General features: G+C 33.8%; 1 protein-coding gene across 1 annotated transcript; it reads right to left on the bottom strand.

The window, feature by feature from the left end:
- Positions 1-7766: 7766 nt before the first annotated feature.
- LOC134268790 (E3 ubiquitin-protein ligase Hakai-like) lies at positions 7767-18703 on the bottom strand. The gene is made up of 6 exons (XM_062751039.1): positions 18644-18703; positions 17282-17443; positions 13522-13625; positions 9399-9485; positions 9038-9099; positions 7767-8848 (listed from the first exon to the last, which is right to left on the bottom strand). The coding sequence occupies exons 1-6, from the start codon at positions 18657-18659 to the stop codon at positions 7780-7782; spliced, it is 1500 nt and encodes a 499-aa protein (XP_062607023.1). The 5' UTR covers positions 18660-18703; the 3' UTR covers positions 7767-7779.
- Between the last annotated feature and the right edge of the window lie 214 nt (positions 18704-18917).

An 18917-nucleotide genomic window follows, 5' to 3' on the forward strand; every position in this document is an offset into this window, starting at 1 on the left:
GTGACCTACTTTTTGGTCGACGTTCTCCGAAAACCCAAGATGTCTAAACTGACAAAGTTTGATGATTCTATGCTAATACGTACCTGAGATATTCAAAAGTAGGTCACTGTGACCTATTTTTTGGTCAACATTCTCTGAAAACCCAAAATGCCTCAACTGACAAAATTTGATGATTCTTAGCCAATAAGTGCCTGAGATACTTAAATATAGCCATAAAATGTCAAAAGTAGGTCACTGTGACCTACTTTTTGGTCGACAATCTCCGAAAATCCAAGATGCATCAACTGACAAAGTTTGATGATTTTAGGTCAATAAGTACAAGAGATACTTAATTATAGGCACAAAATGTCAAAAGTAGGTCACTATGACCTACTTTTTGGTCATCACTCTCCGAAAACCCAAGATACATCAACTCACAAAGTTTGATGATTCTAAGCCAATAAGTACCGGAGATACTTAAATCAAGCCATAAAATGGCAAAAGTAGGTCACCGTGACCTACTTTTTGGTCATCACTCTCCGAAAATCCAAGATGCATCAACTCACAAAGTTTGATGATTCTAAGCCAATAAGTACCGGAGATACTTAAATATAGCCATAAAATGTCGAAAGTAGGTCATCGTGACCTACATTTTGGTCGACATTTTTCAAAGACCCAAGATGCATCTACTGACCAAGTTTGATGATCGTAGGTCTGAAGGTAATCAAAATATGCGGTTTAAACAATTTGAAAACAAATGTCGGCAAAATTCAAAAAGTAGGTCACAGTGACCTACTTTTTCATAAATATGTTTCAAGGTCCCAAGATGCATCGAAGTACAAGATTTGATGATTCTAAACCTCCCAGTGTCTGAAATAATGGGATTTAATGTTTTAAAAAAGATAAGTCATAAAGTGCAAAAAGTAGGTCACGGTGACCTACTTTTAAGTTGACATTGTTTGAGGACCCAAGATGCATCAACTGACAAAGTTTGATGAACATAGGCCTTAAAGTGTCCAAAATATGCCTTCAAATCAATTTGAAAATAAATCCCCGCAAAATTTAAAAAGTAGGTCACCGTGACCTACTTTTGAGTCAACATGATGTGAAGTCCTAAGATCCATCTACTTACAAGATTTGATGATCCTAGTCCTTATATTAAGCAAAATATAAACGTTTTTACCAATTGTAAATTTAGGTCAACTTTGAAGTGACCTTGAGACCACGCCCTTTGCCCCAGGGTAATTCCCCGTGCAAATTTTAATCTTCGACATATCCTGATTCTTGTATGTAAGTTTGGTGAAAATCTGCCTGGTGGTTATGGAGAAGATTTTTTAGCAACCAGTGCTTCTGGTTTTGTTTTCCTGATTATCTCCCCTTGTGTAAGGGTCCCAACCCTTAATTTAGTATAAATGGTAGCCCTTGGGCCAAGAATACCCTGTGACAAATTTGGTACTGATTGACCAAGGGGTTCTTGAGTTATGGCCCATATTCTAAACAGTTGATGCACACCGCACAACGCACACCGCACAAATTGCCATAGCATTAGCTCTTTGAGCCCTTGGCTCAGAAGAGCTAACAATATTGAAATTTTTGAAGGAAAAGAATGGAATTGGAAGATATTTTAAAAGTAAAAATGGCTAGTGAATAATTATATAAGGTCAAGGGCAAAATGAATAGAAGAAGGGGAAAAACCGACAAGCAATTTCTTAAGTAATATTATTCCAAAAAACTGAATTAGAAAATGAATAGTCCGTTTATCATCAGACATATATCTTAAAAACAACCAAACAATGTCATAAAAATTTCTCTAGATGTAGACGATGTGATTGAAAATGTTAATCTTCTGGAGGAAATGAATTTTTCAAATGTTACAAATGAAGAATTTAAGTCGTTTGGCGGTAAAATTACGTTAAAGGAAGCAGCAAAAGCACATTTTATCATGAAATCAAATAATTTTTAAAGGTCTTCTGGAAATTTAATATAGGTCGTCTGATCAATTAATTATGCATATGAACATGACATTTTAATGTAACTCAGAGACATGGAATCATTACCAGCCTACCAAACGGTGACAAGTTTAAATATTTTTTTTAATTAATACAGTTGAGAAACATACACAACATGTACAAATATGATATAAAACATATGGGGATAAGGAACAGTATTCAATATGAAAAGTCCATAAAACAACGCAAAATAGGAGCAGAGCAAACACGGACCTCCAAAACATCAGAGGTGGGATCAGGTGCCTATAGGAGTGAGCATCCCCTGCCGACTGTTCATACCCGCCATGTGCTCCTTGTCATGATCAGGAAATAATGGAAAATCTGTCGTCAATTCAGTGTATAAAGAATGGACTAACAATTAGTATGAAAAATGTCTGTCAGCAATTGACTCAATGATAAATTGTTTTTGCTGACGAGATCATTGTATCGGCCACAGAACTTACGAAACGATTACTTTAACGAGACTGTTGATATTCTTGTTTCATCAAGTTGCTTGTCTATAATTGACTACCAACAAGTATGAAAAACGTCAGTCAGCACTCGACTCAACGATAAATTGTATTTGCTGACAAGGTCATTGTATTGACCATAGAACTTACGAAATGATGACTTTAAACGAGACTGCAGATATATATGCTTATTTCATCAACTTGTCTGTCAGTAACCTACCTCTTTTAAGAAACTGTTCATACGTATAGCATGCTCTTGCATATCGAATCAACTGAGATATATAAACTCCGTATGCAGGTAATGAAGGTATATTGCTGCATTAGTAAGGGAAGTTGACAATAGAAAAGTTAAAGTCGTCACGTTTATCATAGAGCTTGGTTGTATGAACGTCTTTTTCAGGTAAAATATCCAGGTATGAATTTAGCAGATGTGTCAGACTCTGTGGTATCTTTTATCTCAAGCTCACCAGGATATATCGTATCTACATACATTGTTAATTGACAATACGACGCCGATATATCTAATTGTCGAGTTGAAGGCCACAGCAAGTGTTTTCTTCTTTTCACGCATAGGATTTTGCACAAATTTTGATTAATGGGTCATTTTCAAAAAAAGTTCACTTTTTTGTCTTTTGATCAGAATAATAGGAAAACCATTCTTAAGAGGGAAATTTTTTTCCCCGTTGGTTAATATACATGGTCATACAGCTTATAAGTTATCTTATGATCATCTCAGGTGTTTTATAAAAAATATTCTATGCATTCCGAGCAAAATTTAACAGTAAAACCATGTCACTTCAACAAAAATTTTATAACATGCTTAGTTAAATGATGGGGAAAATATTACCCTGTGAATATATGTACAAATTTCGCACCTCATATTAATTGAATTCATTTACAGATTAATTTAATATGATTGTTTTACTTATGCCGCCCACTAAATCCTAGTATTGTGCATTTAACATTCAGAAAGTGATATGTCCTACAAGTTTATGTCATTCCTGTTACCAAAAAGAAAATGTTAAAATAAAAGTTATCTCACTTTCCTAGGAACTGTTTTCATGATCCACATTATATCATCATTTTCTGTTGTCTCAAGTTTATGAGCGCCATGATTTGAAAGTGAGTAAAGAAAGGGTTCAAAGGTCGATAAGTTTGTCTTATTGGTAGAGTATAATTAAAATACGTCCTATGTGTTACCTTCATATTATGCAAGTACTCTTTAAATTGTTTATTCTGCTAGAACAATTAGATTAACTAAGTTACAAAGAAATGGTTTCAATGTCTCAATGATACAAAAAGAGTACGTTATACTACCTAACTGGTGATTTATATGAGAAACATCCATCCTGTTACTGTCATTCCTGTTACCATTAATATGGTAACAGTAAGGAAAACTGGACTTCATATCTTGAGTTTTAACAATAAAAACAATTACTTTTATTTTTCTAAGTAATATAAGTTTAATAACACATGTTAAGAACTTTATAAATCATATTGAAATTTGTTTGTGCTTCAAATAGTGCCATTATAACTTAAACATGCACTCTTGTAACAGAATGGACAGAAATTGTAACAGGAGGGACAAATTATCCTGGTATTTATATACCTATTTAAGTTTTATCATTTGTTTTTCTTAAAATTATGAAAAATTCTTAGTTTTGCAACAGCAAAGAGTACCTTTAATAAACAAAAATTGAAGTGATAAATATTTTAATAGCACTTTACAATTAAATTTTGTAACAAGATGGACATAAATATCTTTTATTGTCTCGAATTTGCCAGATTTGACAAAATTATGTTTTTATTCTACATTTTTTTCTCTTTTCTTAACCAATAAAGTAAAAAAAAAGTCAATTTTTATTTAAAATGTAGATTTCATTGTCCATCCTGTTACACTGTTTGGTCCATCCTGTTACTGTTTTGTCCTTCCTGTTACCCGAGTCCTTACTGTTACCAGTATATTTTCCTAGTTTAAATTGCTTTGGCAGAGCACATGTTTAAATAACTTTCTGTAATTGTTTATTCTAATCACAAAAATAATGTACAAGAATGTTTTTTTCAACTATAGCATATAAACATTCTGCAATAAGGCTTTTCATGAAGAGAACCCCGTAGATTTTGCTTCAGTTTGGTATATGGTAGTTTGACATGCTTTTAAACGCTGATATATTAAATGAATGTCAGACATCTCGGCATTCAATGATATTTTTTCTCATTTTTTAACGATATACAAAAGATTATTTGATGAAAATTTTGAAATAGAGATTTACAGCTCTTTTTATGAAAGTAACAGAAAGGACATTAAAGTTTAAATGACTAAGATAAAATGTCAATATTTTTTAAAAGAAATATTTTCTTTTATGCAATGCAGTGGATTTTAGTAGTTTATTATTACTGTATTATTCAAATAAAGTTGAAAAAATCATAGGAAAACCACTTTCATTTTTCAAAAATATGTCATTCAGAAAATGGACTTTTTTTGAAAATGACCCTAAATATGAATATAAAAATATGTCTGCTATAATATCGGAGCGCAATTTGTACCCATGGGTTCCAATAGATTGTTGGAAGTAAAAGTATTGCACATAATTCCTTTATTTAGTGGTACTCTACAACTGCAGGGAACAACCCCACAACTGCAGGGAAGAACCCAATAAAGTTCAAACTACGTTGCGTATATCCTTTATATCGATGAACTTGTATCATTCCAAACGCATGAGGTGAATTTTCTCCGTGATTAACAGATTAAAGTCAATATGAAGGCTTTCTACGAATTTGCTGCTTGTACGCAGGAATATTTCAAAAACAATAACTGAATTGTTTGCCGCAAGCATGCTGCAATGTTTCCATATTTGGAAAATCCAATATCTGCTGCAGACTAAACCTCATTTACATGGTAAAATGGTTGCAGTTGCAAACACAAAGGCTTAAGTTTGTATAGGCCGTCATGGTTTCTTAAGCTGCATTGCAGGAAGCTTGCAGCAATATCTGCAGACTTGCAGCAAATGTTTGCAGGAAGGCAATTTTATTTTTGATAAGGGACTAGGACGTTCAGTTTTGGAAACTCTTATATAGCCAACATTAAACCGCATTCTTGCCTCCCATCCCTCTGATTCAAATTTTAAAAATTTAGAAAACACCTTTTATTCTTTTGTAATGGAAAGTTATACCTTTAGACTGAAAAAAAAGTTTTAGTAATAAGGATTTCAAAGATGGAAGTTTCAAGATGATTAGTATAAAAGTATTTGTATAGATAAAAACTTTCATATCAAGTTTGGTAGTGTCAATCCCTGGCTGAATCGAGCAAGTTTGGTTTATATTAGGCCATAATAAATAAATTGCTAGATTCTCATCCGATTTTTTTTAAAAATCGAGGCGGGCGGGCGGCTTTTATTTTATATTTTTTATTTTTTCAATTTTGCAGATTTTTTATTGACCTGGTCAATCGGTGTAATTTTATCTACAATACCCGAATAAAAGTCATAGTAAAGGTCCAAAAGAACTATAAAAAACAAAAATTTCAGTTCAGGAAAAACATTTGGTGGCGTTACATAAAACATATATTTTCTAAACGTAGAAATAATTAAAATATCTATGTATTTGCACAATCTTTGTTGTCTTATTTTAAGCACGTGTAAGTGGCAAGCTGCTATCTATTAATAGCATAACTCTGCAGTCTTATCAGATGGGAGGTGTGGCCAGCTCCCTAATATGCTTAATTGCTGTCCGTGTGGATATTTATCTAGGTCAGATCCGGCCTTGTTAAAGTATAAATAGCAGCCAATGAGAAAAATGGAGGAAATTTCAACTTTCTTGCCACTCTTCACTTCGCAGGAGAGTATAAGGCTTACAGTTACTTGGAAATGAGAACTGCTTCAAAATCTTAAAACCTATGATTAAAAACAATAACCTGGTATTTCCTAATTTTTGCTGAAATTGCAGCATCTGAAACCTTGAAACTTACAAGAAGAATCACTCATATACATAGGTATCTCAAAGTAATATAAGACAAGAAATAACTGAGAGGAAATATACTGACACGCAAAAGAAACGCAACACCCTACTTTAGCAGTGTTTAGGGGGAAATAATTAGGTAGAGTAATGTTGTATCTTAAAATTATGGATATCTTCAATTTGGTAAATATCGATGATTTAACGGTTGAACGATTTTCGTACCATAACCGGAAGTCAAGTTTAGTCTGCTTAACAGAAATCAAAAATTGCATGTTTAACTAAACATTTGGCAATATTATGGAGTTTTTAAGGGTTTCTACTGTTCATCTTAAGTAATGCAGCAATATTTCAAAAAATAAAATCTCCTTTCGTTTCCCGTAACGATGCTAAGGCTTCTCGAAAATGGCTTATGTACGCATTTCCATTGCTCTAACTGGAAAATCTCAACATAAAAGTGATGGAGAGTTGATGATGCAAAAATACACTGCATTACGCCTCAACGGGGTCTTATGTATCATATGCATGAATGATAGTCCTTGGACCGGAAGTCCAAGGGTAACTACAATGCGCTAAGTCAGAGAAAATTCGACCTACTCATCTGAAAAATAGGCATTTAAAAATGGCAAAGAGTAATTCCTTCGCTCAAATCTCGATATTGATTAACCTACTGTATCGTAGAAATTAAGCTGCAATTGTTGTTTAGAGCAGTCTTGCACGTTGTAATTGAATGGCTGGGAGGGGGTGTTTTAACATTTATATCCCTATGTTACTTAGTAAAGTTAAAAGATAAACATTTAAAATTTTTATCAAATCTCTGATGTTCTGAAAAGTGAGTTTAGCCTTACTGTGTTCTTTTTTGAAAATCATTAGATAAAAAATTCAAACATTTGTAGATTGCTGCTTGTTGCGTTTCTTTTGCGTGTCAATATATATTTCAAAGACGTTAATCTGGGGTCCCAACACCACTACATTAGCTCCTCCAACATGATTGAGGTAATAAAAAAACTTGAGATAAAAAACAACAAAATATACATTCATAAAATTTAATCACAATTGTATACCATTTTTTTATTATTAATAACATCTGAAAAAATATCTGAAATATTTTTATCACTACCTGTGTTCATTTTAGAAGTATTTTTCTTAAAGTTCAAATACTTAAAACATTGAACATAAGCAAAATACACATATTAACAAAATTTATACTTGTAGCACTGCCTGTATATAAATCTAAATTGTACATGAACACAGTATCCATAACACAAAATCAATACATGTACTTTTAAGATATTAAGTAATGAAAAGAAAAAAAAAATACTAGAATAACAAGCATTTATCTCAATCAATTCAAAAAGAATCAAGAAGAGTTTGTACCTAAACAATGTCTATTGATAGTACTGGTAACCTTCTGACTGGGACCTTTGTGACTGACCCCCAGAACTTCTTTGTGGAGGGGGGCCAGTCCATGGCCCCCTAGTATTTTGACCCCCAGGGGCACTTTGACTGTAACTGTCATTGAAATGACCTTGGGGACTTCCAAATCTGGGTGGCTGACCACCTTGAATTGGCATCCTGGGGCCAGACAACAGTGGAGGGGGAGGGGTTGCGAGATTGGGGGTAGGTACGCTGATTGGTGGGGGATGGGAAATCGGAACACTAACTCCTGATGAAACAGGCAACTGAGTCCTTAACGGAGGGGAAGTGAAAGGAGGGGGGCCAGAGGGAGGAAAACCAGCAATAGATGTTGCCTGGGGACCCTGATGCATGGATGGAAAAGCTTGAGCGATACCACCAGGTGGGGGCAATGACGTGGAAAAGGTTGATGGAGGCAGAGAACCGTACCCAGCTGCTAGGTCTCTCCGTCTGTAGTCAGAGTCATCCTGTAGTGGTACAGTGATAAGATTAGTCTTCCTTCCAGGTGCTAGTGCTGACATAGAGGCAAGTTGGTAACTATCAGCTTGTTGTCCAGGTATGATTGCCTGAGCTGGGGGCTGTCCCTGTGATAGGGGGAGTCTAGGAGGAGGACCCTGCAGCATGGCTTGAGTGGGTAAAGCCTGGGCTTGGGGTGGTATCTGACCCAGTATGGACTGTTGATACATGGCGTCACTCGGGCGAGAGTGGGGGAGATTCAGATGACTCTCTCCACTGGCATGTCGTCCGGCTGCTGTTGTGTACTGCTCTATGATTGGTGTAGAGTGCTGCGATTTTGAGCTTACTTTGGAGGTTGTGTACTGTTCTACCACAGGTTTACCTGCCCCTGCTGCCTGGCTAGTAGAAGAGGAGGACTTTGCGGAGTCAGTCCTCATGTGTCTGTGGTAGATGTGGGCTTGAAGGTCCCTGTGTGACAAATAAGTACGTCTACATCCTCCATCCCCATGCTTAGGCCCCCCGTAGCTACAGACAAACACGGTCCCAAGTGCTGACTGTTCTATGCGCTGGACATTTTCCTCACACCTACAATTCATGCAGAATATTAACAGCTATAAGTACAATTCCTACCTGATTTTTCCTATTAATAACCAAATAATTCAAAATTAAAGTGAAAGTTATGTTGAAGAATGTTATAATCTAACATTCATTAGACACCTGGAGTTAAAAACGCACTCCCAAAGTATTAAGTTTTTCTGACAGAATAAACCTTACCTAGGACAAACTTTATCTGTCTTTCTTGCACAGTCAAAGCAGAATACATGTTTGCATGGAATCTGTAGCAGAAAAAGAAACTATATTTAATTTTGTAGACTGATGTTGGTATTACCGGTAATACATCAACTTGAATAATGAAACGTCGAGATTTTATCATAGAGTTCCGTAGATAACCAAACTTTTTGCAATAAGAATTGTTCAAATTCTGGTCATTATTGTTCAGTGTATATAATCCATATATTATGCAATATAAGAAAACATGAAATTTTCATGCACAGTGAATCTTGCATTTGATTTAATGAAAATAACTTTTTTGACAATGTAGTAACATAACTCATTTTTTGACAATGTAACCTACCATACGACCATAGATGAGAATGGGCAATTTACATTTGTCACAGCAATGAATCAGGGGATCCACGACTTTCTCTCCAATAAGATTAACCTTCAATAGAGATACAACAGGCATAACATTTTACCTACAATATGGATAAGATTTTACCTACAAGAAGGGATAAGATTGACCTACAATATGGATAAGATTTTACCTACAAGCAGGGATAAGATTTACCTAAAATATGAAATGCAGCTAGGATAAGGTTTTGTCTATGCTAAAAAATTTTCCCAAAATTTGCCCTAAGTACAACTTTTTATAATGTTAAAAGAACAAATGAACAGTGGTGAGTGCATACTTTAATATACATTTGTATAAACCTGTATGGTGAATATTGGCACCTATTGGACAAATAAAGATTTATGTTCTGATACAGTCCAATTTTAAGATAAAAGTACTTTTATGTCACATTGTACAGCAAACAGAAAAGGAAGTAACGGCAAGGGGCACAAGGTTATGGGCCACAACGCTCATCTAGGTAACTTTAAACATGCTGTTCTTCACAAGATTTTCCTTTTCGTCATACCTATTGTGGCCCCATCCTATGCCAGGGTGTCATGATTTGGTTACTATAGAAACACTTTTTTCCCACAGGGTCAAAATTCCAAGGAATCTTTACTTCTGTTCAATCCGCGGGTAGAAAATTACGCGGATATCTTTAGACTCTCCCTATTTGCCTTATATTTGCATCTAGTTCGATGGGACAGGAAATTTGTGACTGCGTACAAAGCGTAAATTTATACCATGCAGAAAAAAGTACTTCTACACTAATTCAGTATTTTCAAAACACCAGGATAGTTCCAAATGAGTTTCAGTGGTTCTTGAGAAGAAGATTTTTCCTATATACCGTATGAGTGGAAATTTTAGCAAGACGCAAATTTAGTGATTTATCCATAAAATTTGTATTTTATTTTTAGCGAGATGTAATTTTAGTGATTTTAACAAGAGGCCCATGGGCCTTATAGGTCACCTGAGTATCATGCAACAACTTTCCAATGATTGAATTTGGTTCATATTTTAAGCTAGATGCTATGGCATTCACAATTTTGAAAGAGGCACCATTGCTAATCATAACTATATACTTAACAATTGCTTAGTTTGGTTACTTAATACCCATAGGCAAAGTAGGGGAACAAAAAATGCATTTCAACTAATCAGTAAAATTCAGCAGTAATAAGTCGTACCACTACTATACATGAACCCCTGACCCTAGGTCCACACATTTCACAATTTTGAAAAGGCACCCTTGCTTATCAAAAATATTTGATTAATACAAACTAGCAGATTTCAAACAATTCATTTTCAGTATATAAGAGTAGAACCCCCCCCCCCCCCCTTCTCTATGGTACCCCTGACCATGGGGCCTTGAAATTCACAATTCTGGAAGAAGGGCTCTTGCTCATCATAACTATATCAGTAGTTCATCTGCTTAATAACCTGGAGCAGAGAAGAACATTTTCAAAGAATTCATGTACATGTATTTTCACTATATAATCAATAGAGCCCCGCCCTTACACCAGAACCCCTGATCCTGGGGCCTTGAAATTCACAATTCTGGAAGAGGCACTCTTGGTCATCATAACTATGTACTTAATTAGTTTATTTAATACCCAGGAGCAGAGAAGAAGATTTTTAAAGAATTCATGTATTTTCACTATATAATCAATAGAGAGCCCCCCCCCTAACACCAGAACCCCTGACCCTGGGGCCATAAAGTTCAGAATTTTGGTAGAGGCACTCTTGCTCAACATAACTATGTACTTAGTTAGTTTATTTATGACACTGGAGCAGAGAAGAAGATTTTCAAAGAATTCATGTATTTTCACTATTTAATCAATAGAGCCCCATCCTAACACCAGAACCCCTGACCCTGGGGCCTTGAAATTCATAATTTTGGAAGAGGCACTCTTGATCATCACAACTATGTACTTAATTAGTTTATTTAATACCCAGGAGCAGAGAGGAAGATTTTCAAAGAATTCATGTATTTTCACTAAATTTTTTTACTTTATTTTCACATAATCAATAGAGCCCTGCCCTTACACCAGAACTCCTGACCCTGGAGCCATAAAATTCACAATTTTGGTAGAGGCACTCTTGCTCATCACAACTATGCATTTAGTTAGTTTATTTATTACCCAGGAGCAGAGAAGAAGATTTTCAAAGAAATAATGCATTTTCACTATATACTCGTTTTAGCCCCACCCTAACACTAGAACCCCTGACCCTTGGGCCATGAATTTCAAAATTTTGGTAGAGGACTTAATACTGATAACAATCATGTCTACAGTTTGACTGCTTGATGTCCAGGAGTAAAGAAGAAGACTTTTAAAGATTGCATTAATTTTAGTGGTTTTGGCCCCACCCCTAAGGCCCCAGGGGGGCAGTGGTCATGAAATTCAAAATTTTTGTTCCCCTTCACCCATAGATGCTTTGTACCAAATTTGGTTGAAATTGGTTCAGTGGTTGCAGAGAAGAAGCTAACAATGTTCAAAAGTTTACGACCGACGTACGACTGACGACGACGGACGAAGAGATAGCAATAGGTCACCCGAGTTTACTCAGGTGACCTAAAAAGCTTACTTAAATAGCTATTACAAATAAAGCTCAATAAATTTTTAGCGATAATCAATTTTAGCGATCTTGGCACCCTCGCTAATACAGTGGCTGGAACGTTATTGTTGACAACTTACACGAACGATCACGTTACACGAACGATTCCGCACGATTAACGCACGATTAAACCTGTTACACGAACGATCTTTCACGTTCACGATTCTACACGTTACACGATCTTACACGATTGTTAACGCAAACGCACGATTCTTCACTCAAAATAGTTCAAAATATTTAGGATTCAATATTTTCAAAACGAAAAAAGGCTTAATACCTATTTAAGATTTCAAAGAATTATCAATATTATTTCATAAACTTTGAAGAAAAAACGGAAAATGATATTTCTCTAACTACATATATGCAAGACTTAATATTTTAGATTAAAAATAATTAATAATTAAATAAGTAATTTTCCGCTAAAAAAAACGGATTTTGTTCGTTCTATTAGACGATGTACATGTATGTGGGTCGTATAATTTGATTCAATTGGATATCATGATATGCAGAAAGGGGAAAGGATTGAACAAAAATGGCAGCATGGAATGACTTAAATTATAATTACAAATTTTATCCCTATGTTTCCAATGATTCAATGTCTGATAAACTTGCCCATTATTCAACTTTTTTATTTGCAGAAATTTAAAATTAATTAATTACAAATAGGCTCAAAAGATAAACACAGATGATCAAAACTCCCAAAAATCATGCCGTGTCCATGTATATTTGTTGACTAACTAGTTATGTAAGCAATGAGAAATGTTTATTTCTTTCTAAAAAAAATATTTATTTTCAATGAATTGATTTCAATATTATCTTGACCACAATAAGAAGTAAATAATAATTAAAATCAGATTTTTCAAAAAGGCGTTAAAGATCTAAGTACGGTTTATCACAATAATGATCGCGCTATTTGACAAGAACTCAATATTGTACGACTTACTATATTGCTTGTTTACGGGAGATAATTAGTTCGTTCTGCATTCTTTTATGTAAATTGCGCTTTTTCATTTTATTTGGATTTAATTAATAAATTAAGAAAAATAAACAAGGGAAATGCTTATTTTACAAATAACATTCTGATAAAAACTTGCAAAACGAAATTTACACGATTCTAAACGCACGATCTCGCACGATTAAAAACGCACACGATTGAGTCTGATACACGAACGATCTCGCAAGTTACACGAACGATCATTCATGATACACAAACGATTCTACACGATTGGTTTGTCAACAATAACGTTCCAGCCACTGTAATGGCAAAATTAAATCCTCGCTAAAAATTCTGCTTATACAGTATTTGAATGTAAAACTTGGATTCCCTATTATGGTCCTCTCCCACAACTGGGGGTCATGATTTGATTAACTTAGAATCTACATTAACCTCAGCTCAGGTGAGCTAAAATATAACTAACATCTACCATGTTTATAATGAGTGACAATGTATTGACAGTCAATAAGCTGCCACTACCTTGTGGTTCCATCTCAATGCCTGACTTTGGTGAAGAGGCTCTCCTGGTTGCTTAAAGATTGGTGCATCAATAAACTCCGAATCAGCAACACTGGAATTTTCATCTGAATGATAAAGATATAAGATAATTCTAATAGCAGGCTGAATACTATTTTTTTATGTAAAGGTTATAAGCCAAAAACTGTCTTTTTTTCTTTGAGAGGAATGGACTGTTGGAGGGCGGTTAGGTCTTCTCACATAAGGCAAAAAAAAATTAATTAATTGTTTCTCAGGCCAAAAAATTCAAATTTCAATGCGGCAGGCAGGCTTTTTTTTTTTTTTTTTTTTTTTTTTTGAAGCAAGTTTCACACCTTTTTTAAGCCATTTGTTCAATAAAATGATTATATCTACTTTTTCTTAATTTTTGTTCTCTGAAATTAGTTTTAATATGTATTCAACTTTAAATAATGTTATTGTAAACATTTATTTAAAAGTTAATTCATAAAATACTGTAAATTAAGAAGAAATATATTGTTTTTCTAATAAAAACGTCTATCTTAGCATTTATGAAAAGGGGAATAACTCGATTTTCTTTTACAAGTTGGAAAAATAGAAAATTGAGTTATTTCCCTTTTCAATATGTTAATAAAAATGATCAATGCGGCCGTTTTTGAACTGATGCGGCGGTGCCTGAGAAACTATTGATTAATTTTTTTTGGCCTAATGGGCAGTTTTAGACCTAAACATCTTATCAACTTGAAACATTTACTCTCTTGTGTTCAAGATGCACACTCCTACATGTAAAACTGCTTTTTTTAATTCATTGTTTAAAGTAAGAATTGCATGCTATTTATTTCAATACTTTTCTAAGGGACAGAAATAGAAAACTCTTGACTGAATCATAAAAGAAACACAAACTTTTCCGTCTTTTGTTTGTGTATCAATTTTTCTTATCTACCAGCCCACATACATGACATAAAAATCAGACAAAATTGTATGAAAGTGATACATGTACATGTACATGAAGGTTTTCAGAATTCGAACACTCATAAATTTCTCTTGCAATATGAACAATGTACGTAATATGAAAATTTTTTCTGAGTTTACCAAAATACATGCAAATACATAATAGAAATATTTCTCTCATCATGTTCTTATCTATTATGTTTAATAAATTAAACATTAGGCCATTCCAAGTTTTTTCTCTGTTTAGCATCCACCCATCTTTCAAAAACCTAGCTACCTATTCACAAAAAACACACAAGTCAAAAAAAAATAAAACACATATTTTATACTAATAAGAATGATGTAATTCAAAACATATGATTTCATTTATCTATTTTTCATAAAGAAAGTTATTTTCTTCAGCAAAATCAAGGTATTAAATACTGAAACTTTTCCAATAATGAAATATTATACAAATATCAGACTTGTCGAAATTCGTCGGTCCTGTCGGCAAGGCTGGTAAAAATTTGTCTGGACCGATAACATTTAAGAAAACGTCGGTCCAGATGTCCGTTTGAAAAGAAAATGAGCGTAATGTAAATTTAATAAAGGTCGGGATCGGGATGCGTAGTTCAAGGTCACAAACACAGAAAAAATGGGCGCGTACACAGAAAGTTGACGATAGCTAAGTAAATTTGTTATACCAAAGTCATAAAACTTGTCATTTATGTCTATGTTAAAGACTCTCTATCCCAAGAAAGGAAACTTGTTAGATTAAAGGCTAATGATAATATAAAAAAAAAGACTTTTTGGTGCCGTTATTCATATGATTTTACCAGCATCAAAATAACATACAAGTACCCCGGTATCTGGTCTGACAAAAGTTTGACTGGTCCAACAAAACATTCAACTGTGTCAGACCAAATGTCTGACAGCGATTAAAAAATTTCGACAAGTCTGAAATATTTAGAGATATTGCCGGAATTAACGTAATTTCGGGATTATAGGTCGATGGGGTATATACTAGGTCGAAAGGCTCATTTTCAGCCTTAATTTTTGAAAAATCCTAAGATAGGGCGAACTTACAATATAGGACGAGGCTTTGTTTCCCGTTTTCTAAAGATTCTTACGCAGATACAGCGTATCAGAACAGGTAAACCCCTAAAATTACCGGGGTTATTCCGTGAAATGAACGTATCAAGAAAATAAACTGGTATTTTAATGAGTACAGCATTTAAATAAAGTTTTTTTTAAAAATGTAGTTAAAACTTCTTTGAATTGTGTTACTACTTATTTTTCTCCAACTTGCCTGTTCACTGCCTCTGTAGTTTCACACTGTTGTTAAATCAGAGGCATAAATAACACGTAAATGCGTTATTATTTTACAGCTATAATTCGGGAAATACCCGAGACCAAAGAATAGTAATTCCGTTTCCAGAACAACTTGGACACATTCCTAATAAGTTTTATTCAGACATTATTTACCGGTGGACGACAATTACTTCGATGTCCGCCATTTTTTTTTTTCTTCTCCAGGGATTTGCTAAAACACGCAAATGACCATCGAATGTATATTTCAAGCAACAGTAAAGAATTGAAATCATATTAACACTCTCTAAGTTTAATTTATAAATTTAATTGAGAGTACATTCACAATTTGACTGTCAACATGAATTTCACGGCTTTGTTTGTTCAATGATGTGTAACACTAATACCCTATAACGGCACGTGGGTTTCTTAATCATGCCCCGCAGGCATTTAAACTAACACAGGTGTTCAGCACCTTTGCGTACAGTGTAAATCCCTTTATCTGTCAGACAATTAAAATTCTGTTAGAAGCCAATCTTTGTATCGGTATATTCAAGATAAGTTTGTTTGACCGGTATTATAATTAATTAAAATAAAAAAAAAACAGTAATGAATAGCGTTTTTTTTTTGTAATTAAATCTAGGAATTGAATGGCAACAAATTATTTCACTCATTTTACATTTAAATAAACATAAGACAATAAAAAATATTTAATATACTATTTCAATTTATCGCTACTAATAAATGGTAAAAACACTACAGTTGTGATTGTGAAAAATTTCCGTATTTTAAATTTTGATACGGTTGCGGTTTTACTTTTAGTACACGATTGCGATTTCCTAACTTCACAAGATGGATACCGCATGATGTTAATGGACAATACGTTGAGGAATTGTTTAATAGATGAAGCAATGTTGTTTTCCTTTGTCATCAATGGATAAGTAATGGAATTTATTTTGTAAGAAAGCTATAGAATAAATATTTTATTGTTTACCGGGGCATTCATTTTTTTTGCGAAAAATAATCAAAAAAGTTACGAAAGTGGCACAAATTTGCTTTGAAATTGACGTAAATTTTACTGATTAGGGGGCATTTTTCGTTAACTTGAGCCTTAAATAGGTCGAATTCTGTATATTGGGCGACCCCAGCGGTTCTGAGGAAAAAAGTATCGACCTATATTCCGTAAATTACGGTAATCACAAATTTTGACCTGAATAATTAATTTTCAGACTCCTGATTCTGTTTGTTTTTTCTGACACAGGGTGTCAAAAACCAAGGCGCACGTGGACGCTAAACATAGAAAAAACTTGGAATGGCCTTAATTTAATGTCATCAAACTATTCACTAGATAAGCTTATTTTTTTATTACAAACATCTTCAAGACACCACTGACACTTAATTTGCAAAAGTAAAAAAAACTGTAAATGCCACATGAAAATTAATACATGTAGTTGGACAGAAACTTCCGAAGCAGATATTATAGATATAATTCCCGACTTTTCCATTTAATTAATAAGAAAATATATACCTGTTTCTGGAATATCAGGTGGTGAGGCCTCCTTCTTGATCTTTGAGGCTTTCCTTGGTCTCCCTCTCGTTGGTTTAGGTTGAGTTTTCAGTTTGATTGGAATATTTTTTTTGACATTTCCTGTATTCACTGTACCGCCAGCCTCAGATTCAAGCTCCATTGCTAAAAACAACAAATGTCTGCCATCAGCACACTTATGTATGTCATGTATTTGCATCATCACTTGTAAATATGATTATTAGATTATTTCAAAAGGTGATGAAAATACATTCATTAAGTAAGGTGTCCCTAAATTGCTTATCGATAATTTACTTGTGATATGCACAGGTACTTGGGTCTTGGTTTATAAATATGTATGTACCTTATTCAATATTGATATGTAAAAAAAGTTAAGGTATGCAGGCTCCGTAATGGCATCTGCTCAACTTGCTTGTTAAAATGGCTTGTTCTTTAAAAAAAAAGGTTCCACCTACCGATATTTCTGCACCGGATGTCTCAGAACACTGATTACTTATTTTAAAAACTCTCACATCTTCATGTACAAATAATTCCTCTAGAGGCATTCCTGGAAATCATAAATAGTTCTTGGATAATTCAAGTGATATTTAAATTTCCCAGAATGCCTAAGGAATTTCAGAGTGTCTGAATGGTCGAAATTTGTCGTTTTGAATCAGGTTTTAGTATTTGCACTTAGGTCCGGGAATGTTAACGTAAAGTTTGTAAAAGTGTTTAAAAATCACCTTTTAGGAATGTGAGGGTTCTTACAATAAATAATAAATCAATGTTCCGAGACATCTTGTGCAGAAATATTGGTAGCTTTTTTAAAAAGAACAATTAAGCCATGTAAACAAGTAAGTTGAGCAGACACCATTACGGAACCTGCATACCTTTACAGTATTATTTTTACATATCAATAAGATACATACATATATACAAACCAAGACCCAAGTATCTGTGGTGACATGGTTTTATAGTAAACTGTAATACTTCTAGAATAAGGAATTGTGCCCAACCTGTTGAATCAAACCTGGTTAAGATTTCTCAGGTAAGTTGTCATTTTTTTCTTGCTTCCCTCTCCCACTCTTTTCAAAAATGATTCTATGTGTCTTTCATACCGGCAGTAAAATATGTTAAATTCTTTATTTTTTTTTATTTCTATGACACTAAAGGGATGAAAATTCAATTTTTCAAGAAACCTAAACTTGTTTTACTTTCACTTTGGCAATGACGGTTTCAGAATACAGATAATGTCATTAGAAAAAAAAACACATACTATAAGCTAAACCACAAACATGGGCATTTTGACCAAGTAATGTTAAATAACAATAAAACAAAACAAAAAATCCCCAATGGCAAAAATACCTTGATCATCCGCCATGTTGATGAACACGCCGATTGTAAAATGTAACGCGAAATTGTATTGGGTAATCGAAATAGAGATTTATGGTAAGGCTAAATGACGAAAATATAAGTACAGAAAGAAGTGTGTTTCATTTTTAAAATTGCATTTAAATGCTTATTTATTAAATTATTATTTAAACAATTTTATATTTAAATTATGAACAAATAATATGCGATAAATATTGATAAAGGGTATTAGAGATGTTTGATTAATAATCTAATTTTCTTTATATAC

The sequence above is a fragment of the Saccostrea cucullata genome, unplaced genomic scaffold (genome assembly GCF_032062105.1).
Source record: "Saccostrea cucullata isolate Sc308-1 unplaced genomic scaffold, CSIRO_AGI_Scuc_v1 ctg883, whole genome shotgun sequence".
In the NCBI taxonomy this organism is placed as follows: Eukaryota; Metazoa; Mollusca; class Bivalvia; order Ostreida; family Ostreidae; genus Saccostrea; species Saccostrea cuccullata.

Excerpts from the sequence above, each read along its gene's own strand:
- LOC134268790 (XM_062751039.1), bottom strand. Across the intron at positions 13,626-17,281 it reads ACCTGATATTCCAGAAACAG|ATGAAAATTCCAGTGTTGCT; the intron begins GTATATATTTTC and ends TTTATCATTCAG. Across the intron at positions 9,100-9,398 it reads TTCTCATCTATGGTCGTATG|ATTCCATGCAAACATGTATT; the intron begins GTAGGTTACATT and ends TTTCTGCTACAG.